The sequence below is a fragment of the Colobus angolensis genome, unplaced genomic scaffold (genome assembly GCF_000951035.1).
Source record: "Colobus angolensis palliatus isolate OR3802 unplaced genomic scaffold, Cang.pa_1.0 Scaffold356, whole genome shotgun sequence".
NCBI lineage: Eukaryota > Metazoa > Chordata > Mammalia > Primates > Cercopithecidae > Colobus > Colobus angolensis.
The window spans coordinates 345,725-362,409 of NW_012116888.1; the positions used below are offsets into that span (position 1 = coordinate 345,725).

Here is a 16,685-nt window from a genome sequence, read left to right on the forward strand (position 1 = left end):
GGATTACAGGCTTGAGCCACCGCGCCCGGCCTGAAAGTTGTATACTATACAAACAAGCACATACACTCATCCATCACCCATATGTATTTACCTGTTCCATAGTTCCAATTAGCTCTTCTTTGCCCAATTCCAAGTTCCGCACAGGCCGTACCAGTCTACAAGGAGTAGTAAAAAGGAACAATCCTGGGTACAGACTTGGTTTTCCCGTCATGGGTATAAGGACCACTTCCATCCAGGGAGGAATTCTTTTCTCTCTCAACACCTGTTTTCAACAAAAACAGAGTTTAACAAACCTGTCCCACAGCCACGGCTGTCGCTGCCAGTCTTATGCCCCGTGGAATACCACTCATCCACACTCAGCCATGGTAAAAGCCCTACTTCCTTGGGTGCTCACCCCAGCTAGCAGACAAGTCACTAACTACTGAGACTAAGGATAAAGTACACCATGAATGCATGTGTAGATACACTAAAGGAAATTCTGTCCTCTGTGACCTAAAATACAGTAGATTACTGGTTTTATTTGTAAACTTAATAAACCAAAAACTCTTGGGTGGGCTGGGCATGGTGGCTTATACCTGTAATCCCAGCACTTTAGGAGGCTGAAGTGAGTGGATCACTTGAGCCCAGATGTTCAAGACCAGCCTGGGCAACATGGTGAAATCCCGTCTCTACAAAAAATAAAAAAATTAGCTGAGCGTGGTGGTGTGTGCCTGTAGTCCCAGCTACTTGGGAGGCTGAGGTGGGAGAATCACTTGAGCCCAGGAGGTTGAGGCTGCAGTGAGTCATGATCATGCCACTGCACTCTAGCCTGGGTGACAGAGTGAGACCCTGCCTCAAAAACAAAACAAAAAAAATGCCAACAAACTCCTGTGTGAAAGGAGAAATAAAAATCTAAATTACAGACACCTGGAAAAGAAAAAAAAGAAAAACAAAACCCAGGTGTCAGTACTCATAGGGATTCACAGCTAAATGAGAGGATGTCTGGCGGAGGGGGACACTGGGAGATGTTGGTCAAAGAGTATAAAGCTTCAGTTATGCAAGAGAATTAAGTTTCTGCAGATCTCAAGTACAGCATGTGACTATAGTTAAGAATACTATATTGCATGCCTGAAATTCACTAAGAGAGCAGATCTTAAGTGTCCTCGTCCTCCAACCCTCCACAATGCTAACCAAAAAAAAAGAATGAAAATAAATTATTTAATCAAAAGCTAAAAAAGAATAAAGTCAACCAAAAGAAAGCACAAATTATAAAAAAAGATAAAATCTGAGATGAATGAGGTAGGCAGATCATCTGAGGTCAGGAGTTCAAGACCAGCCGGGGCAACGTGGAGAAACCCCGTCTCTACTAAAAATACAAAAATTACCCGGGTGTGGTGTGTGCACCTGCAATCCCAGCTACTTGGGAGGCTGAAGCAGGAGAATTGCTTGAACCCGGGAGGTGGAGGCTACAGTGAGCCAAGATCATGCCACTGCAGCCCAGCCTGGGCGACAGAGGGAGACTCTGCCTCAAAAAAAAAAAAAAAAAAAAAGAATGATTGTTTAATGGGTACAGAGTTTTGATGATGAGAAAGTTCTGAAGATGGTGATGACTGCACAACATGAATGTACTTAATACCACTGAACTGTACACTAGATCAAATCTCATACACTCTCTGAGCATCAAAATAAGTAGTAACAGAATATTCACAAAATTAAACAAGCATCTATAAATCTATGCTAACATAAATAAGTGAACAACTAATAGAAAAGAAAGCCCTCCTTACAGAATAGCAACTAATAAACATAGAAAAAATGCTGGTGGGGGAAAACACCATGTGGTAACCATCACAGTAATATTAACTCAGCAAAGAACCACCAGTGGAATAGTAATTCAGCAAATAATTCATCATCTAGTGGGTGAAAATATGAAGAAAGGAGGCTCCACATAGCTCTCAACTATCTCTCCACAAGTTACTTATTACAGAGAAAAACAGAAACTGTACAGTGAATTAACCTAAAGAACACAACTTTGAAGGGATCAGTTAACATGAGTGGTAACAGGACAAACCAACATCATGTGTTTCCTGAAGTATCTTGAATCTCATCATGAGGAAGCAAAACATAAACCTAAATTACAGGAGAGCTGTGATGCCCAGCACTTCGGGAGGCCAAGGCGGGCGAATCACTTAAGGTCAGGAGACCAGCCAGATCCAGATGGTGAAACCCCACCTGTACTAAAAATAAAAAAAATTAGCCGGGTGTGGTGGTACACACCTGTAGTCTCAGCTACTTGGGAGGCTGAGGCACGAGACTCTGACTTAAAAAAATAAAAATAGAAGACTGGTGGTTGGCAGCATCTAGGTGGCTTCAGGATGGGGCTGGTCACCAGAAAGACCAAGCCAGGATTAGAGGACTGGGACTTTCAGCCCCACCCTCAACTTCCAGGAAGGGGATGGGGCTGGAGTTTAAGCCAATCACCAATGGCCAATGATTCCATCAGTCATCCTACATAATAAAGTCATAACAACCCAAAGGACTGGGTCAGGGAGCTGCCAGGGAAGCCGGGCATGGTGGTACAGTCCTGTGGTCAGGCTGCTTGGCAAGCTGAGGTGGGAGGATCTCTTAAGCCTGGGACATTAAGGCTGCAGTGAGCTGTGACTGTGCCACTGCACTCCAGCCTGGGCAACAGAGTGAGACCTGTCTCTTTAAAAAAAAGAAAAGAAAAGGAAAAAAGAGAACATTACTGAGACAACTGGTGGAATATGAGTATCAACTATGGATCCCACCCACATGACCTTCTCTGATTTTCATAAGTGTACTGTGGTTATTGAAGAGAAAGTCCTTGTTCTTAGAAAAAGTATGCTAAAATCTTTTTTTTCTTTCTTTTTCTTTTTTTTTTGAGACGGAGACTCACTCTGTCGCCCGGGCTGGAGTGCAGTGGCCGGATCTCAGCTCACTGCAAGCTCCGCCTCCCGGGTTTACACTGCCTCAGCCTCTGGAGTAGCTGGGACTACAGGCGCCCGCCTGGTTTTTTGTATTTTTTTAGTAGAGATGGGGTTTCACCGTGTTAGCCAGGATGGTCTCGATCTCCTGACCTCGTGATCCACCTGTCTTGGCCTCCCAAAGTGCTGGGATTACAGGCTTGAGCCACACCGTGCCCGGCCACAGTACGCTAAAATTTTTATGGAAAACGGGACACTGTCTCAATACTGCTCTCAAATGGTTCAAAAGAAAAACATTACAAAGAGCATACAGAAAATAAAGCATGTGGGGCAAAGCATAGCAACTGGTGGATTTCGGTAATGTACATACGGGGGGTCCCATGTACTGATTAAACATCTTCACTCTAAGCGTAAAATTGTATCAAATGAGCCACGACTCCACTTATAGGAATATAAGAATTAAAGATTTAAAAGCACAAGGACTTGAATAGATATTTGTACACTCATGTTCATAGCAGCATTATTTGCAATGACCAGAAGGTAGAAACAACCCAAGTGTCCAACAGAGCACTTAAACAAAAACTAAAATTTAGTTTAAACATTTTTTAAAAATAAACACACAGAACAGAATATAAACCACAAACTCAGCCTGTTGCCAAAGGATAATTCTTTCAATGGCCATTATCAAAGCAACAAATACTCTTCACTAGGAGAAAATCCCAAAGATAAGTTATTCAAAGAATGTCATTCTACTTTTTAAAAATATATTTTCAAAACCTAGGAGGCAATGGGGTAGTTAACTTCTACCTTGCATATTTTGAATATTACTGAAATACCTGTATTTTGAGATCCCTTATATGCCACTAGTATTAAGAAGGGGGAAAAAAAGTTAAAATTAGTTAGATAAGCAGACTGAGGTGCCTCAGTGAAACTCCCAAAGAATGTATATGGGTCAAGTATCTGTCACTGACCCCAACCAGTGAGGCCAGTACAAGGCAAGCCTCTGTCACCAGAGGGAATGCACAGGCATTCTGGACATTCTGACCCCCTGACCACTTGATCACTCTAGACCGCCCAGGGTTAACCCCAAAACTAGAAAGGAACTGAAAACCTAAGGTCAAGGGATAGGACAATTCACAAAGCCTCAAGCCCACCTTAAAATGACGAAGAGAATCTGCGATGCCTGGAGCAAGCTCCTTATCCACCCAGCCAACCATGACGCCGTCGAGCAGGACAGGGTAGCACTCACTGTATGGCCGGTGGGGAGCTCCATCAACGGGAGTGACCCCTGGTAAATGGAACAAACAGCACAATCACATCGGAATGCTTCATCCAACATTCCAGATTCCCTCCAGATGGGGTCAACAGCTGCTGTATCAGTTCAGATATCAAATTATCCTTGTCTCTATAACAGGTACAGGCATTTCTTTTAATTGCACTTCACAGATATTTTAAGCAGGCTTATCAATGCCATTTTTCCAACAACACGTGTTCCCTTTGTGTCTCTGTGTCAATGTTTTGGTAATTCTTGCAATATTTTGAATATTATTATATCTGTTATGGTGATCTGTGATTAGTGATCTCTGATGTTACTGTGTTTGCAGATGTGGTAGAAATAGCAAGACAACTAGAATTAGAAGTAGAGTCTGAAGCTGTGACTGAATTTCTGCAATCTCATAATCAAACTGAACAGATGAGGAATTGCTTCTTAGAGGATGAGCAAAGAAAATGTCATTTTGTTTTGTTTTTGAGACAAGGTCTTGCTTTGTCACTCAGGCTGCAGTGCAGTGGCATCATCATGGCTCATTGCAACCTCAACCTCCTGGGTTCAAGCAGTCCTCCCACCTCAGCCTCCCGAGTAGCTGACAGGTGTGTGCCATCATGCTTGGCTAATTAAAAAAATTTTTTTTTTGCCGGGCGCAGTGGTTCACACCTGTAATCCAGCATTTTGGGAGGCTGAGGCGGGTAGATCACAAGGTCAGGAGATCGAGACCATCCTGGCTAACACAGTGAAACCTCGTCTCTACCAAAACTACAAAAAATTAGCCAGGCGCAGTGGTGGGCGCCTGTAGTCCCAGCTACTCGGGAGGCTGAGACAGGAGAATGGCGTGAACCAGGGAGGCGGAGCTTGCAGTGAGCCGAGATTTATGCCATTGCACTCCAGCCTAGACGACAGAGCAAGACTCCATCTCAAAAAAAAAAAAAAAAAAAATTGTTTTTTTGTAGAGACAGGGTCTCCCTGCGTCGCCTAGACTGGTCTCAAACTCCGGGCTCAAGCAATCCTCTCGCCTTGGCCTCCCAAAGTGCTGGAATTACAGGCCTGAGCCACTGTGCCCAGCAGAAAATGGTTTCTTGAGATGGGATCTCAAGAAATGAGAAGATGCAGTAAACACTGTTGAAATGACAATAAAGGATTTAGATTATTCCATAAACTTAATTGATAAAACAGCGGCAGGGTTTGAGGGGACTGACTGCAACTTGGAAATAATCTCTTCTGTGGGTGAAATGCTATCAAACAGCATCACATGCTACAGAGAAATCTTTCGTGACAGGAAGATTCAACTGGTGTGGTAAACCTCTTTGTTTAATTTTAAGAAATTGTCACAAGCTATCCTAACCTTCAGCAATCACTGCCCTGATCAGTCAGCAGCCAGCAACACTGAGGCAAGACCTTCCACCAGCAAAAAGATAACAAATTGCTGAAGGCTCAGATGATTTAATATTTTTTTGTTAGCAATAAAGTATTCTTAAATTTGAAATATTTACAGCATAGTGTAAACATAAGTTTTATATGCACTGTGGGAAACTGAGAAATTCATGTGGCTCATTTTATTGCAGCGCTCTAGAACCAAACCTGCAATAATATCTCCAGGGTAAGCCTGACGGCTTTTGTATTGCTTGTGGAAGTTTAAGTCGCTTCAGCAAGGACACAGGAAAGAAGTAGCAGGGAAACAGGGGCCTATGGGAGGCAGCATTTCACTGCATGTCTTTTTAATATTTTGATTTCTAAGCCACGTAAATGCATTAAATGCATTAACCCCCAAAATGTAATTACAGTTGATCCTCATTATGTGAACATTTGCCTACTTGCTACATTTTATCTATAACCACAAAATTAATACTGGGGATGCTTTTAAAGTCATTTCAGAACATGCAGCAAAAAAATTTGAGTCCCCTGATGCATACGCTCCCTGCAGCTGAAGTCAAACAAGACAATGCCATGCTTTCTTGTCAGCTCATGCTGTAAACAAGTATCCCTTGTCCAGTCTGTTCAGTGGCATGTTTTCAGCTGGTGTGATTTCACTGTTTAAATAATAGCTTCCAGGCCTGGCATGGTGGCTCACACCTGTAATCCCAGCACTTTGGGAGGCCAAGGCAGAAGGAATGCGTGACGCCAGGAGTTCGAGACCAGCTTGGATAACACAGCAAGACCCCATCTCTACAAAAAAAAAAATTGCCTCCAAGTGCAGCACTGAAGTGCTGCCTAGTGTTCATAAATGCAAAAAGGCTGTGATGTGCCTAACAGAAAAAAATGTGTGTTAGATAAGCTTTATAGTTATAGTGCTGTTGGTTGAGAATTCAATGTTATCACATGAACAATACATATTTTTAAAAGGGTATCTTTTTTTTTTTTTTTTTTGAGATGGAGTCTTGCCTTGTCGCCCAGGCTGGAGTGCAGTGGCATGATCTTGGCTCACTGCAAGCTCCACCTCCCAAGTTCACGCCATTCTCCCACCTCAGCCTCCCGAGTAGCTGGGACTACAGGCGCCCGCCATCACACCCGGCTAATTTTTTGTATTTTTAGTAGAGACAGGGTTTCACCATGTTATCCAGGATGGTCTCGATCTCCTGACCTCATAATCCACCTGTCTCAGCCTCCCAAAGTGCTGGGATTACAGGCGTGAGCCACTGCGCTCGGCCTAAAGGGTGTCTTTCAGTAGAAACACACAAAAAACAAGGCTACATATTGATCAGCTAACAAAAATGTTGTAACCTGAGGCTCGAAGGAACCTTACCCTGTATTTCCCCTTGGCACAGTGGTTCAATATTCACTGGTGACTTTAAAGACAAGTACTACAAATAATGAGAATCATATGAAATTAAGTAAAAAAAAGAACACTCTCCCATGAACCATAAATACATTCTGAAGACATCAAGTGTTTGTTAGAGTGTCACAGGTTACCCACTTCGTGTTTCATCTGTCACCCCAATATGAACATCTCTATCGAAAGTTAGGTAGCGATTCTGTCTTCTTCTCCAGTGCCAGAGCGAAAAACCCTTCCCCATCTCTTTTTCTGCAGGTGGATATATTTTCTACCTCTCCACTTTATTCTTTTCTCCCTTCTACCCTCTCCTGGACTTTGACATTTTGAATCACCAGTAACAAAATTATTTTCCTCGTAGAGGATAAACCTTCAAATTACACTGATTACATCTTCTGAATCTTGAGTATTTCTTGATTACTTTCTGTGGGGCCCTCTTCTTACAGGCCACTCTCTCTTTTTTTTTTTTTTTAAGATGGAGTCTCACTCTGTCACCCAGGCTGGAGTGCAGTGGTGCAATCTTGGCTCACTGCAACCTCCACCTCCTGGATTCAAGCGATTCTACTGCCTCAGCTTCCTGAGTAGCTGGGACCACAGGCACATGCCACCACACCCAGCTAATTTTTTTTTTTTTTTTTTAGTAGAGATGGGGTTTTGCCATGTTGGCCAGGCTGGTCTTAAACTCCTGACCTCAAGTGATCTGCACACCTCGGCTTCCCAAAGTGCTGGGATTACAGGCATGAGCCACCACGCCTGGCCAGGCCACTCTAATTGGGAGAAGTACTTTTGAGCAGAACTTTGAGTCAATGCCCTTCTAGTTGCTTGAGAATACCTATCGTCTGATCCCCATGAACTGAAGTTTTACTGTATAAATATTAATCCCACTGGAGGCCCTGTCCACAGACCACCAAAGACAGAACATTTCTAGTCTCCAAATCATAATTGGAGAACCCTGGGACTAGAAGACTGCAGAGAAGGCTGACATCTTTAGGTATGAAGGTAAATTCAAACCAAGTATCAAGCCAAGAATTAGCTTTCTAACCAAAGCAGAGACAGAGACAGCAGCTGTAAGGTTATCAGGAAAAATGGTTATGCATCTGATGACACTAGGGTAGACTGGAAAACCTCCTTTTAAACTGTCTTCCTGCAAACCAACACTGTTTTCTACTTAGAAATGCAAAGATCCGGCCGGGCGCGGTGGCTCAAGCCTGTAATCCCAGCACTTTGGGAGGCCGAGACGGGCAGATCACGAGGTCCGGAGATCGAGACCATCCTGGCTAACTCGGTGAAACCCCGTCTCTACTACAAAAAATACAAAAAACTAGCCGGGCGAGGTGGTGGGCGCCTGTAGTCCCAGCCCTCTACTCGGGAGGCTGAGGCAGGAAAATGGCATGGGCCCGGGAGGCGGAGCTTACAGTGAGCTGAGATCCGGCCACTGCACTCCAGCCTGGGCGACAGAGCAAGACTCCAAGAAATGCAAAGATCCACCAAGAGATGCAAGGAGAAGTGACCCAAAAAACTACTCAATAGCTTCTGTACTTCCAATATTAACGACTAGTCTATTTCAGATGCTTTGGCATCCTTCTTATTCATTTATTTATTTTTTATTTGGAGACAGGATCTCACTTTCTCACCCAGTCTAAAGTGCAGCAGTGGCACAATCACAGCTCACTGCAGCCTCAAATCCCTGGGCTCAAGCGATCCTCACTTCCATTATCTTCTTTTTTTTTTTTTTGAAAGAAAAAACCCCTATAATACTTAGTTTCTGCTGTTTTCACTTTCAAAGAATGCATTCAGCCTTCTATAGAGGAGCCAAGAAAGCAGCACAACTCCTGCACAGAAGGGTAAAAACGAATTCTTACAGAAAGTCTCTGCTGAATCTTCAAAAGCAGTACAACTTAACAGGTTAAAAACCACGTAATCTTGGCTGGGCGCGGTGGCTCACAACTGTAATCCCAGCACTTTGGGAGGCCAAGGCAGGCATATCACAAGGTCAGGAGATCGAGACCATCGTGGCTAACATGGTGAAACCCCATCTCTACTAAAATTACAAAAAAATTAGCTGGGCGTGGTGGCAAGCGCCTATAGTCCCAGCTACTTGGGAGGCTAAGGCAGGAGAATGGCGTGAACCTGGGGGGCGGAGCTTGCAGTGAGCAGAGATCGCACCATTGCACTCCAGCCTGGGCAACTGAGCGAGACTCCGTCTCAAAAAAACAAAAACAAAAACAAAAAACTCACATAATCAAACAAGATGTTTATCACTATACACTACATACCCAAGTTGCAGAGCAAAGCCGGAATAGATGCCGTATACACAAACTGTGTGACAACCTCACATACAGCAGTTAGGTGGTTCATCAGGCCACAGGGCTCCCCATCTGGGGTATGCACGGGACAAAGGAAGCCCCAGGACTCTGGCAGCAGCCTGCGTACTGTGGTGGTCCTCATCTTGGCAAAATCAGCCCCTCTGTGCACGCAGCGGAAATGGGAGAGGTAGCGTATGAAGTTCAGCTTGTCAGCCACAACACAAAGTCCAGAATTTTGTAGGAGGCCAAGACCTTAATAAAACAAAAGTCACTCAAAAATGGGCCAGTCTTTTAAAAAACGATAATTTTTGCGGCTTTGTGATGACAAAACCTCAGAGCACTCTACAGATTACAGAATGAATTATTACAACATTTATCCTCCTAGCTCTGATGACTGGAAAGAGTTCGCAAAAACTGTGTAAAATAATCCCCAGATTTCACAAACTGTATGAGCCCCAACTAGCTCCCTATCTCCTCTATGACCTCCTTTGTGGGAGAACATTAAATGAGTTAATAAAATAGCAAGTAGTTAAATTCATCTGAGAGGGTCAGATAATAGACAAGCAAGTAAGAAGGTTAATAAAATAATTGGCATCAGTAACATGGGTTTTAAAAAAAAATTTAAAAAGGCTGGGCACGGTGGCTAATGCTATAATCCCAGCACTTCAGGAGGGCGAGGTGGGTAGTTCGCCAGAGCTCAAGAGTTCCAGACCAGCCTCAGCAGCATAGCGAAATCCCATCTCTACAAAAAACACAAAAATTAGCCAGGTGTGATGGCTTGTGCCTGTAGTCACAGCTACTCGTGGGGCTGAGGTGGGAAGATCACCTGAGCCCGGGAGGTCAAGGCTGAAGTGAGCCATGATCCTGCCACTGCACTCTAGACTGGGTGACAGAGTGAGGCCCTGATTCAAAAAAGAAAAAAAAAAGTATTTCTGGGTTCCCAATTACCACTTTTTAAGTTTCTAGGGTCATTCTCTTTTTTGTTGAGACAGGGTCTCACTCTGTCACCAGTCTGGAGTGCAGTGGTGCAATCACAGCTCACTGCAGCCTTGACCTCCTAGGCTCAAGCCACCCTCCTACCTTGGCCTCCCAAAGTGCTGGGATTACAGGCATGAGCCACCACACCTGGCCTCTCAGGTCACTCTGAGGCAAGGCAACTGGTTTAGAGACGGGCATGTACAGCAACCCATGCAGAATTCCTGTTAGGTAAGCCTTCCTCAGAGGTCTAAGTGGTCTTTTCATTTTCTAGAAGGAGGCAGAGAAAATGTATTTGGTTATTTGAATTAAATTTTAGCTATACAGACACCTTGTCTAAAGTCCTTCAGACCAATAGTCATCAAAGTCATAGTTACAAGAAATTTACTTTTTGGGGGGGGGGTCTGCTTTTAAAAAGAACCTCTCAAGGACAGGCAAAGCTACATTAAGCAAATAGTTTGAAAAACATAACTAAAATGATTTATTTAATTTTACCTGTTTTAGAACGCAGATTCCCAGTAGCCAAAAGGTATTCAAATGGTCTTGTAAGGTCTATTCCCATAGTAAAAATCTTCATCAAATTGTCAGTGTTCATGGAAACATTGGTCTTCTGAGCCTTCTTATCAAAAGCTATTTTAATAGACACTAACCAACCTTCCAGTTTTTCCTGAAATAAGAAAAAAAAATTAATATAAAATAGTATGTGAGCTAGGTGTGGTGGCTCACATCTATAATCCCAGGATCGGGTGGATCACTTGAGACCAAGAGTTCAACATGAGACTGGGCAAAATGGTGAAACAAAACCCTGTCTCTACAAAAAATTTTAAAATTCGCCAGAAGGGGGTGGGGTGAGGGGGTGGGGCATGCCTGTAGTTCCAGCTACTTGGGAGGATGAGGCAGAAGGATCGCTTGAGTCCAGGAGCCTAAGGCTTCAGGGTGCCACGACTGTGCCACTGCACTCCAGCCTGGGAAACAGGGCAAGACCCTATTCTCAATAAAATAAAATTATTACAAACTTCATATTTATTCCCATGTAATCTGTACAATCTTTAACAAAGGTCCACTAACATACACTGGATATGGAAAACAGCAAAACCAAAAACCTGAAAGAGAGCTTTTCAGGTGCAAAAAGGGTAGCTCTTCAATGTCATGCCCTCCTTCACCCATTAGATTTGTTACACACCTAAAAGCAATCACGTGAACTACACAGCCCATCTTAGTCTATGCTGCCAACACTCACTGAAATGGTTAAAGCAGCCTGTAATTCCAGAATTACAGCTACATTGGAGGAATGAGTTCTGGTATTCTGCAGCACTGCAGGTTGAATAAGTTAACTATATTTGTTGTATATTTTCTCACTGCAGCCTCAACCTCCTGGGTTCAAGGCATCCTCCCGCCTCAACCTCCTGAGTAGGTGGGACCATAGGTATGTGCCACCATGCTCGGCTAATTTTTAATTTTTTTTTTGTAGAGATGGGGGTCTCACTTTGTTGCCTAGGCTGGTCTCAAACTCCTGGGCTCAAGCAATCCTCTTGCCTCCACTTCCAAAGTGCTGGGATTACAGGCGTGAGCCACCATGCCCAGCCTTATTGTATATTTTCAAAAAGTTAGAAGAGGGGATTTTGAACGTTCACAACACAAAAAAAGGATACATGTTTGAGGTGATGAATGTGTTAACTACTCTGATTTGATCATTATACATTATTTACATACATGGAAATGCCACTGCATACCCCATAAATCTGTACAGTTATTGCATGTCAACTAAAAATCAAAGAAAAAAAGACTATACACCATCAGCGCTTCCTATGGGTGGTTCAGAAACCATTGAAAATACCTAAGAGAATGTTTGAAATGGGTTCTCTCCTATATTTGATATTTGGAAGAAAACCTGGAAGAGGTACACAGGTCACTTAATTACTGTATACCTTTTCCAGCAGGCCCCCGAGTCAACACATTAGCCATTGACTATTGATAATCCACCTCTTTAAAGTACCAGTGTTTGAACACTCACACTTGGAAGACCTAACTATTCTTCCAGAAGACAGCACTGGAAGTGCCACATTTCATTTCTGCATATTCTCTGGCACTGACACTGCATTTAATATCACTGTGGTACAGTAATATTGAATTTTCAGTACTTTGAAGGAATAAATTTTGGAGAGGTGTCGGAAGAAGGAATATATTTTATAAAATGTTACAATGAATCTCACAACTGACTACCCATTAGTAGGATTTGTAAGTACACTGCTAAAAATCTGTAATGTACAGATAAGGGAATTACCAGAGAGTGAAGGAAGCTGTCAGTTCACCCAACAAGGGTGTCAGCATAGGTTTGGTCTTTACCAAGTGAACCTAGAGGATCAAGTCTGAATGGAAGAGCCTGGCATCGCTGCTCCACTTCTGCTGGTTGCTGTTTAGATTCCTTTCTTGAGCCTACTTCTTCCTGTGTCATAAACATTTTTATCAGGTGTACACTGAACAGCTTCATGGTCAAGATGGAATAAGAAGCCCTGGATCTTGATAACTGATTTGTTTGTGTTCTGCCTTTTTTCATAACTATGTCTACTTCCTTATTTGGGTTTAAAATCAAAACCGGAAAAGCTAACTCAAGTGTTTTATGGTTTATCTATAAATAATACAGAAAATATAGTTGCTACTTTTCAATTTTATATTGCTCATTTTAATGTAAATACAATGTGAATTTTTAACAGTCTATAATTCATCTTATGTCATCATGGTCATGTGTCTTCTGAAGATTGTTTTTATTCTCCAAACTCAAAGGTTTAAAAGTTTTAACACAGCTGGTAAGGAAATCAAATACTCAGCAATGAATTCTCTGAAAAAGCCCCAGTTTTCCCTTTGTTTCTCCTGTTGCTGAAACAGGTCACCTTAGTAATACCTTGCTACAGAAGACTCATTTCTTTTTTTTTTTTTTTTTGCTGAGACAGGGTCTTGCTCTGTCACTTAGGCTGGAGTGCACTGGCGTGATCACAGCACACTGCAGCCTCCGTCACCTGGGCTCAAGCAATCCTCTTACCTCAGCCTGCTGAGTAGCTGGGACTACAGGCGTGGCCCACCAGGCCTAGCTAATTTTTTAAAAAATTATTTGTAGAGACGAGGTTTTGTCTCTGGGCTGTTTGCCCAGATTGGTCTCAAACTCCTGGGCTCAAGTGATCCTCCCACCTTGGCCTCCCAAAGTGCTGGGATTATAGGTGTGAGCCACTGCACCAGGCGTTTTTATCTTTTTTCTTTTTGAGATAAGGTCTTGCTCTGTTGCCCAGGCTAGAGTGCAGTGGCATGATCACCCCTTATTGCAGCCTTGACCTCCTGGGCTCAGGGATCCTCCCACCTCAGCCTCCCGAGTGGCTAGGACCACAGTCATGTACCACCATGCCCAGTTAACAGTTTCTTTTGGAGACAGAGTCTTGCCCTGTCACCCAGGCTGGAGTACAGTGGTATGATCTCAGCTGTAACCTCCGTCTCCCAGGCTCAAGCAATTCTCCTGCCTCAGCCTCCTGAGTAGCTGGGACTGCAGGAGCATGCCAGCATGTCCAGCTAATTTTTATATTTTTTGTAGAGACAGGGTTTTGCCATGTTGCCCAGGCTAGTCTTGAACTCCTGAGCTCAGGAGATCCACCCACCTTGGCATCTCAAAGTGCTGGGATTATAGACGTGAGCCACCACACCTGGCCACTGCTAATAGTTTTTATTATTTCTGTAGAGATCTCTCTATGTTGTCCAGGCTGGTCTCAAACTCCTCAGGCTCAAGTTACCCTTCTGCCCTGGCCTCCCAAAGTGCTGGGATTACAGGCATGAGCCACTGTACCCCCAGTTTCATTTCTTTTTCTTTTCTTTTTTTTCCTAATTAGGAATTGATGTGCAATGAAGACACATTTCTAAGTATCGAATACAATAAGCCCACCATGCTTCACTTTAAGGAGATGGGAAATGTAAATTAACCTTTACTTGAAAGATTAATTTAATAACAGATTAAATTAATAAGAGAAAACTTATGCTGCCTGCTTTCAATTTTTGTCAGGAAAATTCTAGGCTGCTGAAATTTTTTAATCTAATTTTATGGACAGAGCAAACAGAAACAAAGATTATTACCTTTCGGGAAGAATGTAAATAAGAATTACTACCTTAGATAAGAAATTAGAAGGCCGGGCATGATAGCTCATGCCTGTAAAGCCAAGGCGGGTGGCTCACTTGAGGTCAGGAGTTTGAGACCAGCCTGGCCAACATGGTGAAATCTTGTCTCTACTAAAAATACAAAAATTAACCAGGCATGGTGGCACATGCCTGTAATCCTAGATACCTGGGAGGCTGACGCAGGAGAATCGCTTGAACCTGGGAGGTGGAGGTTGCAGTGAGCTGAGATTGTGGCACTGCACTCCAGCCTGGGACACAGAGCAAGACTCTGTCTCAAAAAAAATAAATAAAAAAAAAAAATAAAATAATAAAATAAATAAAATAAAATAAAATAGAAGCCAGGCATGGTGGCTCACACCTGTCATCCCAGCACTTTGGGAGGCCGAGGCAGGTGGATCACCTGAGGTCAGGAGTTCGAGACCAGCCTGGTTGACATGGTGGAACCCCCATCTCTACTAAAAATACAACATATTACCTCTTAGATTACATCTTTTTGGGGATAAGATGCAAAATATAAAATGCCACTGAATCCATATTCTTATGAAATCATTTTTGTGCCATGCCAACTTTATATACACATCTACAGTCCAATTTCACTACTCACAGTACTTATGTTCTAGTGAACACTGAATTAATACACATGAAACCACAGATCCTGAGGAGAAATACAGGGCTGGGTTCCTGCAAGTCTCTGGTCATAACATTCTGGTCAATGGATCAATATACAATCTTGTTTAATGCAAGCTTTTGTTGAAAGGCACCTTATTTAACATACCTTGTTAATTAATTAACACTGAACACTAGACAGAACTTCAGTGCTATGCTTACATTATAAATGGCAAAAACTGGCCAGGCGCAGTGGCTCATGTCTCCAATCCTATTACTTTGGGAGGCTGAAATGGGAGGATCACACAAGCCTAGGAGTTTGAGACCAGCCTGTACAACATAGTGGGACCCTGTTTCTACAAAAAAAATTAAAAATTAGCCGGGTGTGGTGGTGAATGTCTATAGTCCCAGCTGCTCAGGAGGCTCAGGTGGAAGGATTGCTTGAGCCTGGGAGGTTGAGGCTGAGACCTTGTCTCAAAAAAAAAAAAAAAAGAAGTCACCAAGAAGAAGCACGACAATGTGAAAAACATAGCACTGAATACATCTCAAAAAGGACCATCTTTATAGTATGAGCTGAAACAGGAAAGCAGAGCATCACCCTGCCCCACCTCAGCTGGAACATCTGCCTCAGGAGACTCAAATTCTTCACCGCTCTGCTCACGTGTGTGAATAATCATGAGAGCACCGAGTAGTGACATTAGGGTTACAAATGAATTTTAGCCAGTGAGTGAATTCACAAATACAGAATCTACAAATAATGATCAACCATGTGTATGAATATAGGCCATTTGCTTTTTCTCATTAACACTATGACCAAGATTTGATGTGGTCTTTATATAAAAATACTAAGCAAATTTTCAAACCTGGTGTAAGCTAGGATTTTTGATTCCCTTACTGCTAAATGAACAAACAAAAAAGAGACCACACAAAATGCCCAAACTAGAAACTATAAGTATGCAGAAAACAGGACTGCTGGACAAAGTCACACCATTCCACAAGTGGTACCACTGGCCAAGGATGGACATAGCACGCATTTACCTTCAGAAACATAAGGAAGAGCTGACCCGGTGTAAGGACTTCTTGGTTCACTAAACTATCGGGATTGTCCTCCATGCACTCTCCTTTGGCTAAAGCAAAGAGCTTTCGTGTCATGAGACAAAGCATATAAAACTTTTCAGTATTGGATTTCAAGTGGATACAGATGCACTGGCTGTCAAAACAGAAAAAAAAAAAAAATTAAAACAATCCAGTTGGTAATACTACTTAATGTTCTATTAAACAAGATCCCCAATTCAAGCTTACTTAACTTTAATTAAATAAAATGAAGCATTCAGTTTTTGAGCTGCACTGGCCACATTTGAAGTGATTATCATGTCGCTTTTGGCTATGTACTGGACAGCACCAGTATGCAGCTGGCTTCTTTAGTAATTATACAGTGGTTATAGAAGACAAAGTCCTTGCTTTGGAGAAATAAAGTAACACAATCCCTGCAACTTTCAAACCGTACAGAAATGAAAACGTACATTTGTGTACACAGAAAGTAAAAAAGTCAATGTAAATGAATGAAATGTTCACAATTAGTGAATATAAGAATCCAGGCCGGGCGCGGTGGCTCAAGCCTGTAATCGCAGCACTTTGGGAGGCCGAGACGGGCGGATCATGAGGTCAGGAGATCGAGA

At 42.8% G+C, this 16,685-nt stretch overlaps 1 protein-coding gene across 7 annotated transcripts in view; it reads right to left on the minus strand.

Moving 5' to 3' along the window:
* Positions 1-16,685, minus strand: part of POLR1B (polymerase (RNA) I polypeptide B, 128kDa) — a 35,948-nt gene that overhangs the window by 9,144 nt on the left and 10,119 nt on the right. For 6 of the 7 annotated variants that reach the window (XM_011953083.1, XM_011953079.1, XM_011953081.1 and 3 more), the window contains 5 exons: positions 16,045-16,216; positions 10,741-10,912; positions 9,241-9,522; positions 4,076-4,209; positions 92-262 (listed from right to left, as the gene is read on the minus strand). In XM_011953083.1, coding sequence (XP_011808473.1) covers positions 92-262; positions 4,076-4,209; positions 9,241-9,522; positions 10,741-10,912; positions 16,045-16,216 — 931 coding nt within the window. The remainder of the gene's footprint in view (positions 1-91; positions 263-4,075; positions 4,210-9,240; positions 9,523-10,740; positions 10,913-16,044; positions 16,217-16,685) is intronic. The other variant, XM_011953082.1, reaches the window with a different exon arrangement.